This window comes from Phlebotomus papatasi, chromosome 1, assembly GCF_024763615.1.
Source record: "Phlebotomus papatasi isolate M1 chromosome 1, Ppap_2.1, whole genome shotgun sequence".
In the NCBI taxonomy this organism is placed as follows: domain Eukaryota; kingdom Metazoa; phylum Arthropoda; class Insecta; order Diptera; family Psychodidae; genus Phlebotomus; species Phlebotomus papatasi.
In genome coordinates this window covers 97,839,834-97,860,294 of record NC_077222.1, presented here as the reverse complement: position 1 = coordinate 97,860,294, position 20,461 = coordinate 97,839,834, and the positions used below count along the sequence as shown (strand labels likewise).

Here is a 20,461-nt window from a genome sequence, read left to right as displayed (position 1 = left end):
CAAATAATGTGAATTTTCTTTTATTTTCCTAAGAAATTTACACATAACTATCTTGTAATTATCTATAATTGATGATAAGCTAAATAATATTTAATAGAAATGTCTAAGTCTCTTAGGAACAACAGAAGAAAATTCACATTATTCGAAGGCATAAACGTTCGATGGGAGAGTACTTTCCCCTAGTGACTCCAACAACAGTTAACCGCCTTATTTTGAAGACGATTTTAAAACGTTTTTTAGAGATGAAACCGTTTTAAGCCCGTATCCTTCCAAAAATTTTAAAATTTCTCTTAAGCTTTAGTTTATTTCTTGAACATCAAGATACACTGCAAAGTATTTCCTTGACTTTAGTAGGGAATCTTAAGTGCAATATGATTCTAAGTGTAATCTGTAATATGGCAGTATGTTAATAATATATTAAGGATAGTAGTAATGGATTTCCTGTACGTTTCTTCCACTCTTGAAAAGAATTATTGGCTTAAAGTTTACAGAAAATTATTTCAAAACTTCTTCACTTGAAAATATATTATCTTTTAAACCTTAAAATCAATTGTATACTGAGAAAAAAAAATTATAAGACTAAAAAATCAATTGTATACTGAGAAAAAATTGTAAATGATTTAGTACAATCTTGTAAAATATTGTTTTATGTGAAAAAGTAACAAGATGTTTACCTCTCCCTGTCTTCATGGATTTTTATTGAATTTTGCTCTTATTAGACCCAAATTCACCAAGATTGTTATACAAGATTCTTGTAAAATTTTTGTCAAAATCTGGTATTTATTAGTTTCTCAACCAATGGAGTAAAAAACAACAAAGGTTTCCTTTTATAGGATTTCTTTTTTTTCCAAAATGCCTATGTGGATTTTTTGCTATCAAATTATTTATGAATTTTGTATAAATTATAATAGTGATTCTCATGATACATAATACCAAAAATTATGCATTGGTGTGTTTTCTGTAGAGAATGATCTAAAAATTCACATTAGAAACCATTCCCGATCGAAAAATCAGGATTTTTTGTCGAAAAAAGAATAATTTTGAAAATATTTTTACAAGATTCTACAAAAAAAAAACTATAGCGAATATAAGGTAGCGATAAATCTTGGTACTATCCTTCCAATATTCTTTTTTTATATTTTTGCGATTTTTTTTTCTTCCACGATTCAAATTTTCTAAACTTACGTTTAATAAGATTGAACTAGTATCCAAAAGTTTCTAAATTGACCCACTGAAGAAGATCCATACCAAGGGTTGAAAGCTTTGGAGAAAAACCAGATTCTTTTAATTTGAAAGAGGAATATCCTTCTGACAAACACCGGAAGAATTGAAAGCATAAATTTTCCCGTCAGACTCCAAAAGAAAGAAGTTCATTCGTTCGTTTATTTTCAATCTCTTATCGCTATCGGGATTGCGGGCCTATGACACTCAGGTTAGTAGCCCACGCCTGTTGATCTTCCGTCACTTCAGAAAGATATTCGCGATCTATTCCAAGACACTTTAACCCATTCCTTACCATGGTATTATATATCATACGCAAATTGAGTGATTTTAGATAATTTATTTCTGGACAATTTATAATAATCGAATTGCTGTCGGGAATGAATTTTTAATTACTCTAGTCCTTCAATTACTTGGGAAAAATAGTCCGACAGAGATGGGAATACATTTTGTTATTGTTTTCTTGCTTAGCGGAAGGTCATGCAACATTTTTGCTCAAAATGGCGTACGGAAAATTCGTCATCCCGTCCAATTATTTAAAATTGGCCTTTTTCCTCTTTTCTGATCTTTATTTTAGTTGCCAATTTGTTTTCTTGGATAGTTACTCTACCTAAATCAATAGAGTTTGTAATGAATTAATGTACAGGATTTAAATTCAGCGACCGTTAAGACGCATGTTTGAGAGAGGCTCCCCCGGGCTCCCCGCGCCCCCATAATAGATAATTTTTTTTCTTTTCAAAATCTCATCTTCATCTGTAGGAATATAATTCCAAAGTATAAACATTCTATTTCAAGTATTTCTAGTTCTAGAATTAAAAAGTAGCCCGATCTCAAAAGAATCGCATTAGCGAGAGTCTACTGTAGTTCAAGCATTCAGCAAAAACTAATACACTCTGCCACCCCTTTTTCGCAAAATGAGATTCAATCATACAATTTCATCACTTTTATCGTGTTTTGTTTCAAAAACTAATTTTGTGACTTGCGATAAAAATTAGCAAGGCTCTGACGACTGAAATAGCCTCGAAAGACGAGGACTTCTTTTAATAAAAATGAATTTATATACCACCCAATGTACATTCAATTTTCATATCAGGTAAATAGAATTTGTCCCTAATATCTTCTACATTTATTTATCGGTTAACGACAGTATTTTGATAATTACGATAATTAGTAATACTGATGCAAAGTCATTGACTTGTACATAAATTTTTATATACTTTATTGATAAGGATATTGCTCAGTAAATGAAAATATTCCGTTGTCGTCTTCGGACTCCGATAGACTCAACTTAGACCCAAATTGCCTCCGATAGATAGAACTTTCCTTTTATTATTGAATTAACAATGATTTTATTATGATCTTCTCGAAATTAAAACTAGTTTTTTTTGTGTATCAATGTTATACATTGATACACGGTAATATTATCATAAAATTCGTATATTAACCGTGCAATAATTTTTGAACAAAATAATTTTCTTCTTGTGATTTTAAGCGTTTTGACCGATTGAAAGTTCTTTTGACTTTTCCTCTTTGTTTTAAGATTTTTGAGCAATCATTAATTTGGAAGTGAATTAATACTATGGCACAACCAGAAAAAATATGAACTCGAATTACAAAAAGAAAAACGTATAGGATGCTAGAATTTTAGAGTATAACATAGTGAAGAATTTTTTTCCTAAATTTATTCAAACTGTTTAAAGAACTTACTTGTTTTAAAAATGTACATTATAAACGATAATAAAAATCACCTTGCTAAAGAAAACGTGTAAATTTACTTTAATATTTCTAGTTAATTTCCAATAATTAAATATCTACCGGAACTTTTCTAAAAAAAGTGAGAAAAGAAATCTTTAAGACACCATTTCGTTATCTTAACATAGTGGGTGGACCTTAATTTTAACCACATGGAGAGTATTTTATACTTAAGATTTTTACTAATAATAATAGCATTCCGTAAAATTATTCCTTAATCTCCAACTTTTGCCCAAACATACGGGTTAATTAAATAATATTCGACTATCGTTTTGAATTTATCAATGATCTAGATAGAGTACAAACATAAAATATTACCCCTTTCTATCAAAATTTCATAATTTATTGAATTTATTTCTGACTCCAATAGAGTCAACAGGCCTAGAAATAATTAGTTGACTCTATCGAGGTCGCACTGTATTCCTTAAAGATTTCAAGGCATTGACAATGAAAGTTTGAATGAGAGTGCGAGTGAACATTAAATAAAATTATATGTAAATTTTCATTAAGCTTAACATCATTTGCAGCTTTGGTCTTTAGTCAATCAAGGAATACGATCAAAATTGTGTTACAAGTAAATAATGCTTTATTCAATAAACAATTAAATTATACATGCAGACAGATTGAATTATTTGCTTGTATTGTTGTTAATTTTAATTTCTACTAACATTTCAGAAAAAAAAATGCCTTGGGTGCAATCTAAAATATTTTTTACTGATGTCTTTACACTACACATTGTGCGAAAGACTAAACAAAATTGTAAAACAAATTTTCAAAATATTCAGAGGACATAAAATGTATAAAACATAATAGTTTGAGTCAATTTTATATTTTTGCCAAGTTAGAAAACAATTTATAAAGTTTAAAATTAAAGCTGTAAGAATCTCGAGTTTCAGAATCTTTTTTAAATAACCTTTTTTTTAGGCCTTGTGAAGTGCTTTGTGATTAAGATGTTATACCCAAAAAGTACTTTCGTATCATTTACCGTTTACCGAATGTCAACTGATTCATAAATCACTCAAAACATTGCCCAAAATGCCTTAGGAGCAATATAATTGGATTTCAAATAAAAATTAGTTATCGTTTTTGAACCGGTTCAGAACCGATTGAAACTGATTTATACTTGTTAGATATTCCAAGACCTTTCCAACGAGCCCAAATATGATACCATTCCATTAAGAAATACGCTCTCTAGAGCCTTTTTGTTCTTGAAAAACCGACGAACTTGAACCGACGGACAGTTTGAAAAAAAAAAAAACGGAGAGACGAACAGACTGAAACTCAAATATTTGTTGAGAAAAGTGGTCTCAGGAGGATGGAAGGTGAAAATTTAGGGGTGGGAAGGCGGTGAGAAAATTGAGGGATTTAAATATACTGCTCTCTCTCTGTGGAGTTCGAGCAATATAATCGCCCTTTAAAAGTTGATTTAAATAAAGTTTCAAGACTTGGAGCTATTTTTATCTTCATAAGCGAGGGAGAAAGATTCATAAAAGAAATTTTGTGAATTCACTGCAATATCGCCCACATGAGTACTCTTCTAGCGATATGAAGCATATGCTCCATGTGAATACTTTAGGTATCGTATTTATTTAATTAATCTAACGAATGTTTGTGATAAAACCACTAGTTATTATCTTCTCAAAAAATAGTAATAAAGCAATCAATTAAGTATTTTGTAAATTATCCCTTAATCATAATTGAAAGTGAGTCTTATAAGTTTCTGTATCATTTTCCTTTATAATCGTTTGTGAGAGTTACCTAGTGCTCTAAATTTTGTATAATTTATTAATACCTGCTTTCTGTATTAATTCTTATAGGGTTCTAAAGTCTTTCGGTGATTCCATGGTTAAGGATTCGTTATAGTTTCAGTAGCTGGGGCTTTGACTTAATAATTTTTTTTATAGTCAGGTCAAAGGGATTGTAATTAAATATTTCTTACAGCAAATATTAGAATAAGATTTTCTGAAGTTCAAAATGTTCAATTAGGGGAAAGTGCCCATGTTTGATACCATTGGAAGCTTCGTAATGACTAAATTTTTCCTATGTTTCTCAATAAATGTGACTGTGCAATATATTTTAAAAATCGGCCACTTTCCCATAGTTTTTAAAATATGGTTGCGATGAGTCACATATATATTGTGAAACATAGAAAATTTAGTCATTACGAAGCTTCCAAAGGTATCAAGCATAGGCACTTTCCCCTACACCAATTGAGTTTCCGGTTTCGTGAAATGGAACACTTCTTCAACAACAGTCAGAGAAAATTCTTTTTTACAACTTCAAGAAATCTCCTAATAAATTATTATAAAGTTAGACGGATCAGAAAACTGTTCACAAAGAATTTCACTTACTTATTAAATGCTTAAAACCACTAAACTATAGTTAAATTAATTAAATTCTTCCTTACATTTGTCGCTAAATATTATTTGGATTTGACCAGGAAATTTGAACAAGCTTCTTCGCATTGAACTCTGTTCAAGCATTCTGTGAAATACTCTTCACCCTTTTCACTTAACCATCATTGAGTAACATTACAAATTATCTGTAAAGAGGCTAAAGGGTGTATGTGTGAAGTTTCATTGAGAAATTCGAAGTTGCTATGCCTCAGTCTTACTGATAAAAGGTGTAACTAATTATTAAAAGTACATACAACAATCAGAGGAAGATGGTATCAGAACTTCCGAAGTTATGGCAAAATAAGGGAACATATTCAGTGTCAGGGAACCATTCAGTTCCAGTTGTCCGTGAATCGTTGATCATCCCAATAATGCTGAAAGTCGCTTTAGTTTTGTTTGTCCTGGCTCTGGTGAGCATAAATGGACAGGAAACGAATCCCTTATCCGAGTGCCATGACTACACTCAAACCTTCTACTTGATGTTCGAAGGCACCACGGACAATGTTCGCACAAGGATGACTGAATACACAGAGATTGTCACCCAGAATTTGATGGATGTGATGGAAGAGGAATTCAGAAGCTGGGAACAAGTGACCAAACGCTGTGCATCTCTACGCAGTTCCGAAGCCATCGGAGAGATTGTCCGTCAGTGTGCTGAACAAAAATTTAATCAGCTCAATGATCTCCACAGTGGCATCTTCGATGACCTCGAGGCCATTTCAGTGCTATCCAATCAGCTCGCCATAATGCCCGTTACTCAACTGGGCGACATTAACATTGTGCTGGAATACGAAAACTTTGAGCAGCTCTGTGAGACATTCGTCCTAGATCAGTACAATGAATTGGAATATGAGATCGTTCCGAGCCTCGATGTTCACCTCACAGCTCTCATCAACGCTCGGGATACTATGCCACGGGATCTCGAGGCCTGTATCGATACCACGATGCACAAGCGCTTCCCCAACGTTCATTCATGCTAGAAACGATCAATTTTTATAAGCGACTCAGTTTAATAAATTCGTTTTAAAAGATTTATTATCATGTTTTATTTGTACATTTAATATTGAATTCCTGTCGGAGGTTGTCTAGGTCGTGTTTTCGTCCTTCACTGAGAGAAAACCGAAAAAGTTAAAATAACATTCCGGAAATGTTTATTTTACTCTGCAGTATATATCTGAAATCGGTATAAATATTACCCTTTTTAGGTGTATTAGGGGTTAAAAATACCCGTTTTTATGTTAATTTTACCCTTAAAAAAGGTACAAAATTAACATTAAAAAATGTTGATATATTTATACACCTAAAAAGTGTTAAGGTTATGAGGAAAAAAAGTTAATCGCACCCCCGTTTTTTTCTCAGTGTTCAATGACATTGACATTTTTTCAATATCAGTGGATAATCCTTGTCTAGAGAGCTTATCACTCAATTGATTGGACCAAGTTTGGTTTTTTCGGAAAGGTCTTGGAACTCTTGGAATATCCAACAATCCTAAACCGGTTACAACTGATTATGTCCAGATAATAAATCGAAAATTTTTATGCAAAATTTAATTGCATTATTCTTGAATAATTTGGACAAATTTTATGGTGATCTATAAATTGAAAATCTGTAAAAAATGACGAAATGGCAAAGAGCTTTGTGGAACTTTGTGCAAGGCTTGAAACACAATTCTTTTGATTTCATACTTGTTCGACAACTTTTTTTAATTACAAAGGAGTACAAGGAGTGGCAAAGTGTCCAATGCCTTGCAAAATGCTTGAATTCGTGACTTAAATACGATACCTTAAAAGTACTTTTACATTATTTACCGTTTACGGGTTCACAAACGATTTTAATCGCGATTGATATGTCATTCAAAAATCGCCTAGAATAGCTTAAATTAAAATAAATAAAAATTAATTAAAATTAAAATAAAGTAAAGGTATTGATTTTCAGACAAAAATTACTTATCGGTTCAGAGCCGATTCCGACCCATTCGACAACGGTCTAGTTTTATCGGAAATTTAAAGACTTTTCCAACGATCTTAAACATATTACCATTCGGTTGATAAATACGCTCTCTATGGAGCTTTTTTAGGCTTTGATCTTGAAAAACTGTTATTAGGAATGTTACAACGGTATTTGCAATGTTCTTTCAGTCCTTTGAGTCAATTGTACCGAACGGGAATCGGACTCATACAATTATGACGGTTGAGCCCTGAGCCAGCTCAGAGACTCACGTCTTAACGGTCAAATCCTCTTACCTATTACAGCACGGGACGCCTTTAGACGCCCTTGACAAAAATATTAATGTTGCGGATTTGGCCGGAGATTACGTCGGCAGGGAGGAAAAACAATTGTCAAGGAGTTAAACTCAACAACACTTTATTTACTTCACTATTTCACAGTAAATGTCAGGAACCGTAATGTACTGGACACACTTACGACTTAAGCCGTGAGACGACTTAACGTAATTATAATCAAAATAGTGATAAGATTACACTTCCATTAGTTTCTGACTAAGCCGTCTCTCAGCTCAAACCGAAAACTAGATTACAGTGACAAAATGTCATCTAATCATAATTTTGATGATAATTTTGTTAAGTCGTCTCTCGGCTTAAGTCGTAAGTGTGTCTAGGGCATAAGAGAATTGTTTTTTTTCTTTAGTGTTAAAAAGTTTTAATCAAAAAAAGAAATCCAACAGGACCTATTTCGGTTTATCAATGTTTCAATCTAGAAAGAATCTAGAATCTAGAATCTATAAAGACAAAGCTTTTTAGTGTTATAAGGCTATGATCCTGCCAGTCCCTACGTATTCGTTTGAAACGTGGCAAACAGATTTTCGCGGCTCAGGAATTTTTGGTCCCGTATGTGAGGAGGAACGACTTCAGAGCTTACAACCATGAAGTTATATAAGCGCCACCGTGAGACTACTGTCCTCAAGCAAATACGCCTCAATTCGAATTTTAAACTCCGAATCCTTTCGAATTTTAATTTTTTTTTATTCTTTGTATCGCTTAAGGGGTTATACGTAGACGAAAAAGACTAAACACAGTATATTTTTCTCTTATTATTTTCAGTATAAAAAGTGTTAAATTCAAGCTCTTAAGCATGTATAAAAGTAGAACATGTAAGACGAATCGGTTCCGCGGCTAAAGACCCTGCCGTTATTTTGAATTCCTAAGGACTGATTGGGTACACAATGTGCCTTGTCCCTAGGGTTAGCCCTCTGAGTGGGACTCATGTCTTTCTTTGGCATAACGCACTTGCAGACGATGAGTTGAACTTAAGCTTGGGAATACAAGCGCACCCTTAACAAAAGAATCCTTATTCGGCCACCAACACCAGTCGTGCTACTGTGCCCGCTATTCAAGACCTCGGTTATTTTTATCCCACCAACATTTAAAAGTTTTCATTTAAAAATGTTTAAAATTCAGCCTCTGGGACTTCATTTTCGGAGACCTTTTTGAAAATAAAAAATACTTTTCGATGGACAAGATTTCTCGAAAGGTTCATCTGTAATTCGAAAACGAAATATTTCCCGTTAGCTAATAAATTAATTTAGACCTTGAATGAAAGATTTGTAAAAAAATAAAATTTGAATTTTTACACCACGTTTTTACGTTTAGCCCTTCGTTCAAGAACTAATTTAAGTCATTTGCAAAAACGAAATATTTCGTTTTTGGATTTCAGATGAATGCTCTGAAAAAAATCTGAGATTGTAAAGAATCTCAGCCAATTTGATTCACTGAAAAGTGAGTAAAAAAATCTCCAAAAAACAAGTCTCAAAGGCTAAATACTAAAAAAAAATTATTTAATTTATGTGCTTAAGAGCTTTAATTAAATAATTTTGAATAATCAATAGTAATAAAAAAAAAGAATGAGAAAATATTCTATTTATTAGTCATTTTGATCCACGTATATCTCCTTATTCCCGTCTTAGCAAAATATTTTTCTCAATGCTTTTTGATGTCGACTTCTTTCCAATAATCAAGTTTAAAGGAAATAACTGTGAATCTTGATGCGAATTTTAATTAAATTAACAGGATACCTTGACATTTCCCTTTAATCACAAAAACCGTGAAATTGATAAAGCCACCCAATCAAACGCTGCCACTCTGGTTCAGATGAAGCTGAGATTGTAATTTGTCTTTAAAAATTGCCTAATGGAATTGATAAAGAAAACTCGCAAACCTTTGAAGGAACAGGTATTACTATTCCTCTCATACTCTTATATTTTTTATCTTTAAAATTTCACTTGGCTATTTTATAAGGACATAATGCAACTTGAAATTAAAATTTAGATTCAAAAATCAAAGAAGATAAGGGAAGTTGGAAAAGTTGACAAATAATAAAAGGAATCAATTTGTAATTTTGAAATAGATTCGCTAAGGCCAAAGTATGATCATTTTCAATAAGGTTCTGCCTCACTTCAATTCAATAGATAAGAAATAGGATCTTATCACTGATTTGTTTTGATTACTGAAAATAATTAAGTAATTTTGCGAAAAGCCCTCCACGAAAGGTACCCAACATTTCCATCAACTTCGTCACTTTTAGTTTGAGTGGACACTGGACACGGCACTGGAATGAATTACTTCTTGGGAATTATTATTGGGAGTGTTCTCCTTGGATCTGTGGCCATTGCCCAGAATCCTCTTCAGGATGCTTACTACGTCATTAACTCTTACCATCGGATGTACGAAGGCACGCAGTGAGTAGGGAATCCCTCAAGAGAATAACTTTACTTCCTAGATCAACTTGTCTTTGGCTAATTTTTTAACCCCAGGGACAGTGCTCGATTCTACATGGCGGACACTGCAAGGCCCATCCTGGAAGAATGTGTGCAGATTGTAAGTGACGAGATCGAAAGATGGGACAGCCGGAAACTCTCTTGTCGCAATTTGACTCCCAGGAACACGGAAGAAATCGGTAATGCTCTGAAGGATTGTGCCATGGAAGCTGCACAGGTAATCTACGATGTCCAGGAGAATGTCTATATGGAATTGGAGGAGATGCAGCAAGAATCTCTCCAGCTGCAACTCAGTGTCATGAGGAGGCTGAGTGAATTCGACATCCTGCGGAACTATATGGACTTCGTGGAGGATTTCATGACAGTCGTTAATGAGGCGTACAACAGATTGGAGAACCATTTTGTTCCCGTTTTGGAGGAAGCTCTAGAACCTCTTTTTGCTGCTGAAAGTACCCTTGCTCAGCAGACCCAGACTTGTGTAGATGCTATCTCCCGTAGGTTCAGAAACCTTTGTTGAGTTCTGAACATGGAGGTTTCATGGAATTTAAGTAATAAATTCTAAATTCCTCAATCTGTGTTTTTTTTTAATATGGGATCGTCTCAAGAAATCTTAAGGAAGATATATAGATACTGATTTTTTCGCTTGTTGATCAGAAGTAGAGATTTATAACAATCTGTAATTTGAAACATAACGAGCTTATTGCCCTAATACATTTACAACTTAAGCCGAGAGACGGCTTAACGTAATTATATCGAAATAATGATTTGACTAAATTCCCATCAGTTTCCCACTAAATAAACTGTTTATCGGCTTAAGGCGAGAGACAGATTAGTCACAAATTGATGGAAATGTAATCTGATAATAAATTTTGATTATAATTACGTTAAGTCGTCTCTCAGCTTAAGTCGTAACTGTGTCTAGGGCATAAAGTGGGTTTCAGACTAGCAGTTTAGCCCAATTCTCGAAGGTATCAAAGGTACTTTAAGAACAGAATTCCGGGCAGTAGCACAGGATGTTAATATTATCCACTTCGTCTTCTAGATAATATCGACTGATACAATCAAATGCCCTTGACACACTTAGGACTTAAGCCAAGAGGCGGCTTAGTGGAAAATAATAGAAATGTAGTTTAACCATTATTTCGAATATAATTCCACTAAGCCGTCTCTCGGCTAAACCTTAAGTCTGTCAAGGCCCTAATATCGTCTGTGTTAATGCCTATTCTTTTTAAATGGGATTCTAGAGAACAGTGCCCCGTAAGCAGGTCAACTAATGTTCTTAACTGTGTTTTGTTGAGATTTAGGATCTCTTTTCTGTATCTATCGTCTGGTTTCAGGATTATCCTACATCGAATATCAGGCCATTTATTTCATTGCTTATAGCCCGCTTTTTCGTTGAGAAGATTCTTGTCACGTCTCTTAGAATAATCACAAGAGGAAATTGGGCAAATTAAGGGTGTCTCTGGGTGTCTTAGAAGATCAGAGATTCAGAATTTTTGCAGCTGGATTTGCTTTTCAGATGCCTTCTATAAGAGAAGAACTTATTCAGAATATTGCACACCTCCAAAAGGCATGGTTGGTAGAAACAGAATAGAAACGATTCCATTAGTCCCATTTGAAAGTATCATTTGGTGCGGAGGCAGCCAAAATCCCGAAAGAGCCAAAATCCCAAATGTTCAAAAACCCTGAAAGGTATGAAATTATATGGAGGATAATGTATAGAATCATTTCCCAAGGCACAGAAAATTTCCCTTTGCTTCCAGCAAGCGGTTCGGGATTTTGACCGGGACCGCATTTGGTGATACATTTGAACTGTTATTAAATTAAAATTAAAGTATCAAAACATGATACTTCAGAGGGTAAACAGTTCTGCCACTCACGGTTCGTTTTTGGGTGTTGATCAGTCGATCATGGAGACTGATCTGCACTGTTCAACCGATCATGAAGACTGATCGGCACGATTAGTTGATCATGCAAACTGGCCGGCGCGATTAATCATCATGCAAACTGGCCGGCACGATCATTTCGATCATGCAAAACAGATTGATCAGCGCTATCAGTCAATCATGAAAACTGATCGACGCGATTAACCAATCGTGTAGACTGATCGACGCCGATTTGTCGATCATGGAGACTGCTTGGTATCGATTACCCGATCATGGAGACTATTCGGCGTCGATCAGTCTAACATGGAGACTAGTTTGCGCTGGTCAATTGATTTTGAACTGATCGGCGCGATTTACCAATCGTGGAGACTGATCACTGCGATCAGATGAACATGAAGATTGATCGGTGTGATCAGACAATTATGGAGATTGATCAACGCAATAAGCCGTGCATAGAAATTGATCAGCGCTATCAGTCGATCATGCAAACTGATCGGCGCGATTAGCCACACTGAAAAGAAAACGGGGGTGCGATTAACTTTTTTTCCTCATAACCTTAACACTTTTTTAGTGTAAAAATATACAGTAGACTCTCTCTCAATCGGGAATATGGGGCGAAATGTCATCCAGTTTATCGATAGATTTAGGCACCAAAGCCTTTGTAAATTCCACAAAAAGCGCTCAATTATAAATAATCACGATAAAATATGAAGAACTACAGCGAATTTAAGCGAATTAGCTTCATAATTAAACGTGAAAATTGTCAACAAAATTTTTCACCCGATTGAAAAAAAGCCGATTGAGTGAGAGTTTACTGTATCAACATTTTTTAATGTTAATTTTGCACCTTTTTAAGGGTAAAATTAACATGAAAACGGGTAACTTTAACCCCTAATACACCTAAAAAGGGTAATATTTACACCAATTTCGGATCAATACTGCAGGGTAAAATAAACATTTCCGGAATGTTATTTTAACTTTTTCGGATTTCTCTCAGTGCAATCATGGAGGCTGATCGACGCCGTTCAATCGATTTTCTACTCATGGATCACCTTGTTCACCCTCTATGATACTTTCACAAATTTTTAAACTGATGAATCAGTTTCAATACCAACATTTAGAAAAAGTGAATATGAATCGCGAAAGATTTGTGAATTAAAATTATAGGGGCCTACATCGCACTGTTACCTCAGCATAAGCTTTACCACTATAAAAATCTTGAAAAATAATCAGTTTGAATTTTTTAGCCACTGCAGTATCACTAATTCATAATTTTCTTTTTGGCACTCTCAAGCTTCACCATTTTGAATAAAATTCTATCGCACTTTTATGTAATACATACGAGCTCAAATCTTATCACTGATCAGTTTTGATTGACAAATTGGGAAATTTCGCAAAAAATTCTGCTCGAAAAGGAATGCATTTTCAGCAACTTTACCATTTCTATTTTGAGTGGACACGGCACCGGAATGAATTTCTTCTTGGGAATTATTGTTGGGAGTGTTCTCCTTGGAACTGTGGCCATTGCCCAAGAACATCCTCTTGAGGAAGCTAATGAATACATCCAATCTTATCATCGGTTGTACGAAGGAACCAAGTGAGTAAAGGTTTCCTTGAGATCCTCGATCACTTTTTTTTTTAATGATTGTGTGAATGCAGGGATAATGTTCGGTTCTACATGGCGGATACTTCACGACCTATCTTGGATCAATGTGTGCAGATTGTCAGTGATGAGATTGAAAGATGGGACAGCCGGAAACTATCTTGTCGTAATTTGACTCCAAGGAATACGGAAGAAATCGGTGATGCTTTGAGGGATTGTGCCTCTGAGGCTGCAGAGACGATCTACGCTATCCAGAACAATGTCTATATGGAATTGGAGGAGATGCAGCGAGAATCTGTCCAGCTGCAATTCACTGTTATGAGGATGCTGATTGATTTCAACCTTCTGAGGAATTATATGTATTTCCTAGATGAATTCATGACAATCCTTAATGATGCGTACAACAGATTGCAGAACCATTTTGTTCCCGTTTTGGAGGAAGCCCTGGAACCTCTTCTTGCTGCCGAAGGTACCCTTCCTCAGCAGACACAGGCTTGTGTAGATGCTATCTCCCGTAGATTCAGAAACCTTTGTTGAGTTCTGAATATGGATAGATCGTGCGGAATTTAATCAATAAATTCTAAACCTCTCATTTTATGTTCTTTTAATTCGGAAAAGGGTATTGTTCTCTGGATAAAACCGAATTTTAGTGACTCTTTTTGGTCCTGATCAATGGATTAGTTAGGTCAAACTTGATCAATTAACTTCTGTGTCTTGTATCTACGGATAAATATTTTTAAAATGGTTATACCTTTAAAAACTCATCATTTTTTACATTTCAAAAATTCTTTAATCCAAAATCTTCACAGACAAAATCACAAACAAGATCCTAAAGATTTCTTAAAACCCATTCCGATGCATTCCTCAGTTCTCTCAGGCAAGTCATCTCCAATCAAGATGAAATTGGCCAATTTCAGTCCAGCATCGTAAGCATGTGCGTCCAATCTAGCTTGGTAGTCAGCAACTATGGGATCAAAATGCGCTACAAAAGTATCATAATTTAGAACTATGTTGAATTCTGCTAGCTCCCTAACGATACTGATAGACACTTCATTTGATGTCTCTTGCATGGGATCCAAGGCATTGAAGACATCACTCTGAAGCTGTAGGACTTCCCTGCTAGCGGCCTCGGAGCATGATCTGAGAATTTCGCCCACTGCCTCAGTACTAAAGCCTTTGGGGCATCTGAGAAAGACACGTCTCTCCCAGGAGGCAATCTCATTCTCCAGAACGTCCATTATACGTCCATTGAGATCACTCGCAAGGACACCCATTGTCAGACGCGTCGTGTCCTGAAAACCTACCCCAGTAATTCACAATTCTACTTTTTCATTTACTTTTGCAATCAATTTTACCACAAATTACCTTCAAATTGTCTATACAGATAGAAGATTTGATCGAAAACTTCAGTGATGGGATCATTCTGTCCAGCAACTGTTCCCAAGATTATCAAAAGGGATGCAATAATTTTTGGGTTCATTTCTAAGCCACGTGTTTCAATTATCACAAGAATTTACTGAATGACGGGAAATTTGCAATTTTTTCCCGGGAAAGCATTTCAATTACTTTTATTGCACATGATAAGAAGAACATCATGCTAAAATAGTGAAAACAGCTAGAAGACGATTGGCATTGCGATAGAAACACCTGCTTGATTTTTTTCTTTATTTAAAATGTAATATAATCTAAATTAATTTAAATTAATTATTTATTTGTAGCAATTTAAATGTTTACGAAACGATGAAAAGTAAAGATTGTCTAAATGTTGAACAAAAGGTAGATTTTAAATAAAAGTTATTTCGTTTTAAGTTCCGCTCTATTTTCAAGATCTTTGGGAAACTAATATTATTTTTAGCATATAAAATCACATTAAAAAATACTATTATAATCTACAGCAGAATAGACAATATTTGAGCAGTAATTAAATCTAATTTGACTTTCATAAAAAAAATCAAATTAGACTTAATTTTGATCGAGAAAACAGAAAATTAATTTAGTAAAAACTAAATCAAGATTTGATCAAGAAGAAAAAATTGATTTTGAATCAGGAAAATTTCATCAAATCAAAATTCGCATCTCAAAGGCGATATTAACAAAGCCTTAAAAATTTAATAATAATAATAAAATTCGCATTATCACTTTCTTTCTCAAACGTTTTGTATGTGTTTATCCCACTCTTTCTAATTCTTCTTCTTTTGAGCATCATAAAGAGAATTCGAACACGGCTTACTTGCATCACACAGCATGTGCCCTACCACTTGACCTCATGCAAATTCGACTCAAATTCGATTTGGTTCAATTCAATTTGAATATAAAAGAAAAGTATAAATATTATGCAAAACATTTGAAAAAGAGATGCGAATTTTGATTTTGTAATATTTCCCTGATCTATAAGATGTGCCGTGAGTATAAACACTTATTTCGGACAGTAATGGCTTCGACACACTTTTTAGTTTGGCATAATTTCACGAAATCTAAATTCGCATCCCTTTCTTTCTCAAAAGATTTGCTTAAATCTATCCCACTCCTTCGGTCTCAAAATTGAACTGAACTAAATTTAATTTAGTGTGATCTTCAAAAGAAGAAAAAGAGTGGAAAAGAATAGAATAGACACATACAAAGTTTTCAAGAAATTAAGAGATGTGAATTTTGACTTTGTGAAATTTTTCTGATCTAAAAGGTGTGCTGGAGTCATAAAAATTATATTCTGGTAAATAATACCTCCAGTCCACCTTGTAGATCAGTAAAATTTTATAAAATCAAAATTCAAAATTGGATAGGACTAATTTGGATTTGACAGATACTATGCCTTGTGAATCAAGGAGACCCTATGATCAGAGGCAGCCAAAATTCCGAACGCCAAAATCCCGAAAGGGCCGAAATCCCGACAGCCAAAATCCCGAATTTTAAAGTCCTGAAAGAGATGAAATTATATGAAGGATAATGTGTAGAATAATTTCTTAAGACACAGAAAATTTCCCTTTGATAAAAATTGTAATTTTAATAATTCGGGATTTTGGCTTTCGGTATTTTGGCTTTCGGGATTTTTGCTTTCGGGATATTGGCTTTCGGGATTTTGACCGGGACACCCTATGACAAAGCAAGAAAAGAACAGACTTGACCACTGAGGAAGGTTTGGAGCCCGAGGCGAAAGCTCTGGGGAAAAACAAGATTTTTTTCTTAGCTGCCCCATCTCCCGGACGCTTACCAGAATTGATAATTATATAAGCTGCTATTTTAAGGGAATTCTAAAACAATTCCAAAATAAAAATATTTCGAATGGAGAGAACAAGGGCGTTCTCGGAAAATCCCAAAAAATCCAATTAAGTCCATTTTATAAAAATTTCAGCTTATTGCAAATTGAATAAAACCCTTCAGGGTAGGGTAGGGTAGTTTCATGCGAGTATTACCTTCGAAAATGAAGAATTTTAGAGCGAAAAATAATTATTTAGGGATTATCCTGTATCCTGTATATTTTCGGATACATATTCTATACCCAAGAGAAACTAACGCAACGTAATTGGAAAATGGTTTTTGTTCGTTTAGCAAATGAATTTTGAAAAAAAAAATTAGTTGCGTGAAACTGTCACACTCTCCCCTGCAAGACAATTTGGAAAAACAAACACTTAAGAATACACTTTGAAGAAATTCTGTTCTTTATCCATTTTTGCGCCGATCTTGATGATTTAACGGATTAAGACAAGGGCACAAATTCTCGTGTATATGAATAGCTTTTTTTTTTTAAGGGAAATTGCAATCAGGCTTTCAGATATTCTTAGACCAAACACGCTTTAGACTTTATTTAAAAAAGCATCTTTATCCTATTTTAATTCCAATTTTGATGACTTTTAAGTGATTTGTATAGCTGGTACACTTTTCATTAGTTGTCAAAGAGTGAATTATCTTTTTTCTAAAAAAATAGATCAAAAGTACTTTCAATTTTCCTTTGAAACGTTCTTTTTTGAAATTTTCTATAAACTTTCTGTTTTAAATTTTCCATAAATCCATTTCAAATGAGCTCAAATTGTTTGTAAAGTGATAACTTCCTATAAAAAATTGTTTAAAGTGCTTCCAAATTGACTTTTCGTGGTAGAAATTGGCTGAAAATATCAGTTTAAGATCTGGAAAATTTTGATAAAGAAAAATCTTTTAATGTGTTTAAATCTGTTGAGAATAGGTCCTCCAAAGTGATTTTACTTTGACGTTCGAAAATTCGATATCGAAATGTTTTTCGAATACAGGGGAAACTGGGGCACCACCAAACACGGGGTAGCACCAAACACTGTGATTTTTTAATCAGATATTCGACTTTAGAGGACAAGACTTATAGAAATTCATAGGCATTATAGGGATGCTAGTCCACTGAAGAAATGGTCGATATACTCCAAGTAGTTTAGAACTAAAAATTAGTGTTTGGTGGTACCCCGTGTTTGGTGGTGCCCCAGTTTCCCCTATAGCTGTCCAAGAACGAAATATTCGCCTTGACTACCTCCAGAAATCATGGTTTTGGAGGGATGTTGGGGAAAAAAACAGTCTAAGATAATATTGGCTTATTGAGGGGGGGTGTCGTCGAAGACTGACAGTCAATATCTCTTACCGTTTGGCCTCTAGCCGTGTCACAAACAAGTTGAAAAAAGTGGAGTATAGGAGGAAGTGGGGCACCTTTTAAGTAGAACTGAGCCATGTCATAATATAATTAAGCTACTCAATCTGTTTGTGCAAATCACAGGTGTGCAAGAACCGTTTGAATTTGAACAAACGTCAAATGAAACGTGTAGGTCAATGATCAAAACGCTACCTGAACAAATTTATTTTGACATTTATTCGATATCAACGATTCTTGCACACCTCTGACCTAAATTGTATCACGATAAGATTCAATTTTATTTAAAAATTTGTGAAAAATCACAATTTCAAAGGTGACCCACTTTCCTCTACAACTGTTCTCTCTTTGAGTTCGATCAGTAAAATAAAATATAATTTAAATCCCAATCATGATGAAGCTGATGGGTTTCGTAAACTCAAAAACTCGTTAGACACCAAGATTTTTTTTTGAAAAAAAATTTAGGAAAATGGATCAAAAATTGAATAATTATTTTTAGGATCTCAAAGGCTTTTTTGAAAAGTTTATTTCATAATTTACCCAAAAATCCAATACTAAAAAACTGAGTGCGATTATTTTTTCCAGTTGTAGAAAGCTTTAGGAGATACTCTAGCTGGAAGTTCTTTTAAAACGACATCGTAGCTTCTTTTTAACTAAAGTTGTTTTAAATCTTCCCTATATACTTTTTCAATCCCAAATTAAATGATTTTGTTCTTTCTGGAAAGCTCATAAGATTCAGCAAAGACGCGATTTTTTTTTGTGTGAAGATGCCTTAAAAAATTAAAACTTACTGGTGGCCGCACCTTGGAAGCAGCTCCTGAATAGAGACTTTCAGACTATTTTCAGAGTACTTTCAGAGAATGAAATCATTAGTCCTATTATTTGTATAGAAATTACAGGTCCGAAAATTTTAAAAGTATAATGAATTTCCAATCCTCCCTTAAACTCATCAAGTGCAAGTGAACTTTCAAACTACCATTTCAATCTCAGTTCAATCATCAAACAGATTTTAGAGAGAAAAAAATTAATTATGTTCTTGCACGAGATGATATCTTTCCCATAACAAGATAAACTTTATTATTTTCTCTTCACGATAGTTGAAAAATGAAACACCTGCAGTGTACTTCATTTGATGGAATTGATACAGAATTTTCAGGTGATTCCCGTTCTGATAAGCCAAGTATTTACAATTGAGACACGTTTAAAAGACTTGGTAGAGTACTCCCGATCGTCTTTCTGTCGCAAAGTGGAAGTGAGTGAGGAACCTAAAGAGTCACCATGAAGACCCTAATTGTACTTTCATTGGCAATTCTCGCCATAGCTGGCAAGGTCACAGCCCAAGAAGACAATCTCCTTCTTAATGTTCTGGAAAGGACTATTCAGCTCAACGATGAGTACGAAGGTATGATCAATTTGATATTCCCTTTAAAAAATTAACTAATTTAATTTTTCAATGTTTCAGAATTTAAGAATGCCACAAGATTCTTCATGGGAGATCACATTAGGCACGTCGCTTCACTAGTTCTTGACGTGGTTATTAATGAAATAGGCTCCTGGTCTGCCCGTTTCAAGAAACATTGTCCCACCACATTCAACAGTGAGGCCCAGGGAGCCATTGTAATGCAATGCAGTAACGAAGCAATGGAAGAACTTGCCTTCCGTCAAGATGGCATGTTTGACTTCCTCGAGCACATGGATGAAGTTAACAATGAAGTTTCCATCAGTGTTGTTGATCGATTGGCCGATTTTAACATAATCACCAATTCTGACGATTTCGAGAGTAGTTTTGATCCCATCTACAGTGACTTCCGCAACAGACTCGATACATATGTAGTTGAGCTTGGATATATGATTTCCGATTTGGCTGGTGTGAGCAACAACATGCCCCAAGACGTTCAAGCATGCATCGATGCAGGTTTCCAAAAGCTTCTTAAGACATGTTAATCATCTTTTAACTTTTGTGATCATTATCATTGTGGGTGAATTTCAATAAATCTAATTATAATCCATATACAAAAATGTATGATTTTGATTATTTCTTCTATGACGGATGCGTCTATCGCCGTCTTAACGGTAATCTTAACTTGCGGGATTAAAAGATGGGAATATCCTATCACTCAACCATGAAACGGTACGCGGTTGAGATTTATACTTTTTTTAAACGTTTTTAACCACTAGACCTCTCTTCATTTTCGTAATTATATTCTTTACGACGCTTCGAGGATAAATGTCTTCTTCATCAAGTCCACAAATCATGTATAAGAAAAA

General features: G+C 34.4%; 4 protein-coding genes across 4 annotated transcripts; all 4 read left to right on the top strand.

Annotated features, from left to right (window-relative positions):
• Positions 1–5,495: 5,495 nt before the first annotated feature.
• On the top strand, positions 5,496–6,367 carry LOC129809963 (uncharacterized). Its single transcript, XM_055860144.1, has one exon. The coding sequence runs from the start codon at positions 5,639–5,641 to the stop codon at positions 6,347–6,349; it is 711 nt and encodes a 236-aa protein (XP_055716119.1). The 5' UTR covers positions 5,496–5,638; the 3' UTR covers positions 6,350–6,367.
• A 3,146-nt stretch (positions 6,368–9,513) lies between these two features.
• Positions 9,514–10,668, top strand: LOC129809967 (uncharacterized). Its single transcript, XM_055860147.1, has 2 exons — positions 9,514–10,062; positions 10,138–10,668. The coding sequence occupies exons 1-2, from the start codon at positions 9,938–9,940 to the stop codon at positions 10,616–10,618; spliced, it is 606 nt and encodes a 201-aa protein (XP_055716122.1). The 5' UTR covers positions 9,514–9,937; the 3' UTR covers positions 10,619–10,668.
• Positions 10,669–13,199: 2,531 nt separating this feature from the next.
• LOC129809964 (uncharacterized) lies at positions 13,200–14,135 on the top strand. The gene is made up of 2 exons (XM_055860145.1): positions 13,200–13,584; positions 13,647–14,135. Exons 1-2 carry the CDS (start codon positions 13,457–13,459, stop codon positions 14,125–14,127), a joined length of 609 nt encoding a protein of 202 aa, XP_055716120.1. The 5' UTR covers positions 13,200–13,456; the 3' UTR covers positions 14,128–14,135.
• Positions 14,136–19,350: 5,215 nt separating this feature from the next.
• On the top strand, positions 19,351–20,212 carry LOC129809965 (uncharacterized). The gene is made up of 2 exons (XM_055860146.1): positions 19,351–19,595; positions 19,656–20,212. Exons 1-2 carry the CDS (start codon positions 19,472–19,474, stop codon positions 20,135–20,137), a joined length of 606 nt encoding a protein of 201 aa, XP_055716121.1. The 5' UTR covers positions 19,351–19,471; the 3' UTR covers positions 20,138–20,212.
• The last annotated feature ends 249 nt before the right edge of the window (positions 20,213–20,461 follow it).

Bases quoted from the DNA above. Each gene is read 5' to 3' on its own strand.
- LOC129809963 (XM_055860144.1), top strand. From the start codon at position 5,639: ATGGTATCAGAACTTCCGAAGTTATGGCAAAATAAGGGAACATATTCA.
- LOC129809967 (XM_055860147.1), top strand. From the start codon at position 9,938: ATGAATTACTTCTTGGGAATTATTATTGGGAGTGTTCTCCTTGGATCT. The intron at 10,063-10,137 runs GTGAGTAGGGAA...TTTTAACCCCAG, and splicing joins CGGATGTACGAAGGCACGCA to GGACAGTGCTCGATTCTACA.
- LOC129809964 (XM_055860145.1), top strand. From the start codon at position 13,457: ATGAATTTCTTCTTGGGAATTATTGTTGGGAGTGTTCTCCTTGGAACT. The intron at 13,585-13,646 runs GTGAGTAAAGGT...GTGTGAATGCAG, and splicing joins CGGTTGTACGAAGGAACCAA to GGATAATGTTCGGTTCTACA.
- LOC129809965 (XM_055860146.1), top strand. From the start codon at position 19,472: ATGAAGACCCTAATTGTACTTTCATTGGCAATTCTCGCCATAGCTGGC. The intron at 19,596-19,655 runs GTATGATCAATT...TCAATGTTTCAG, and splicing joins GCTCAACGATGAGTACGAAG to AATTTAAGAATGCCACAAGA.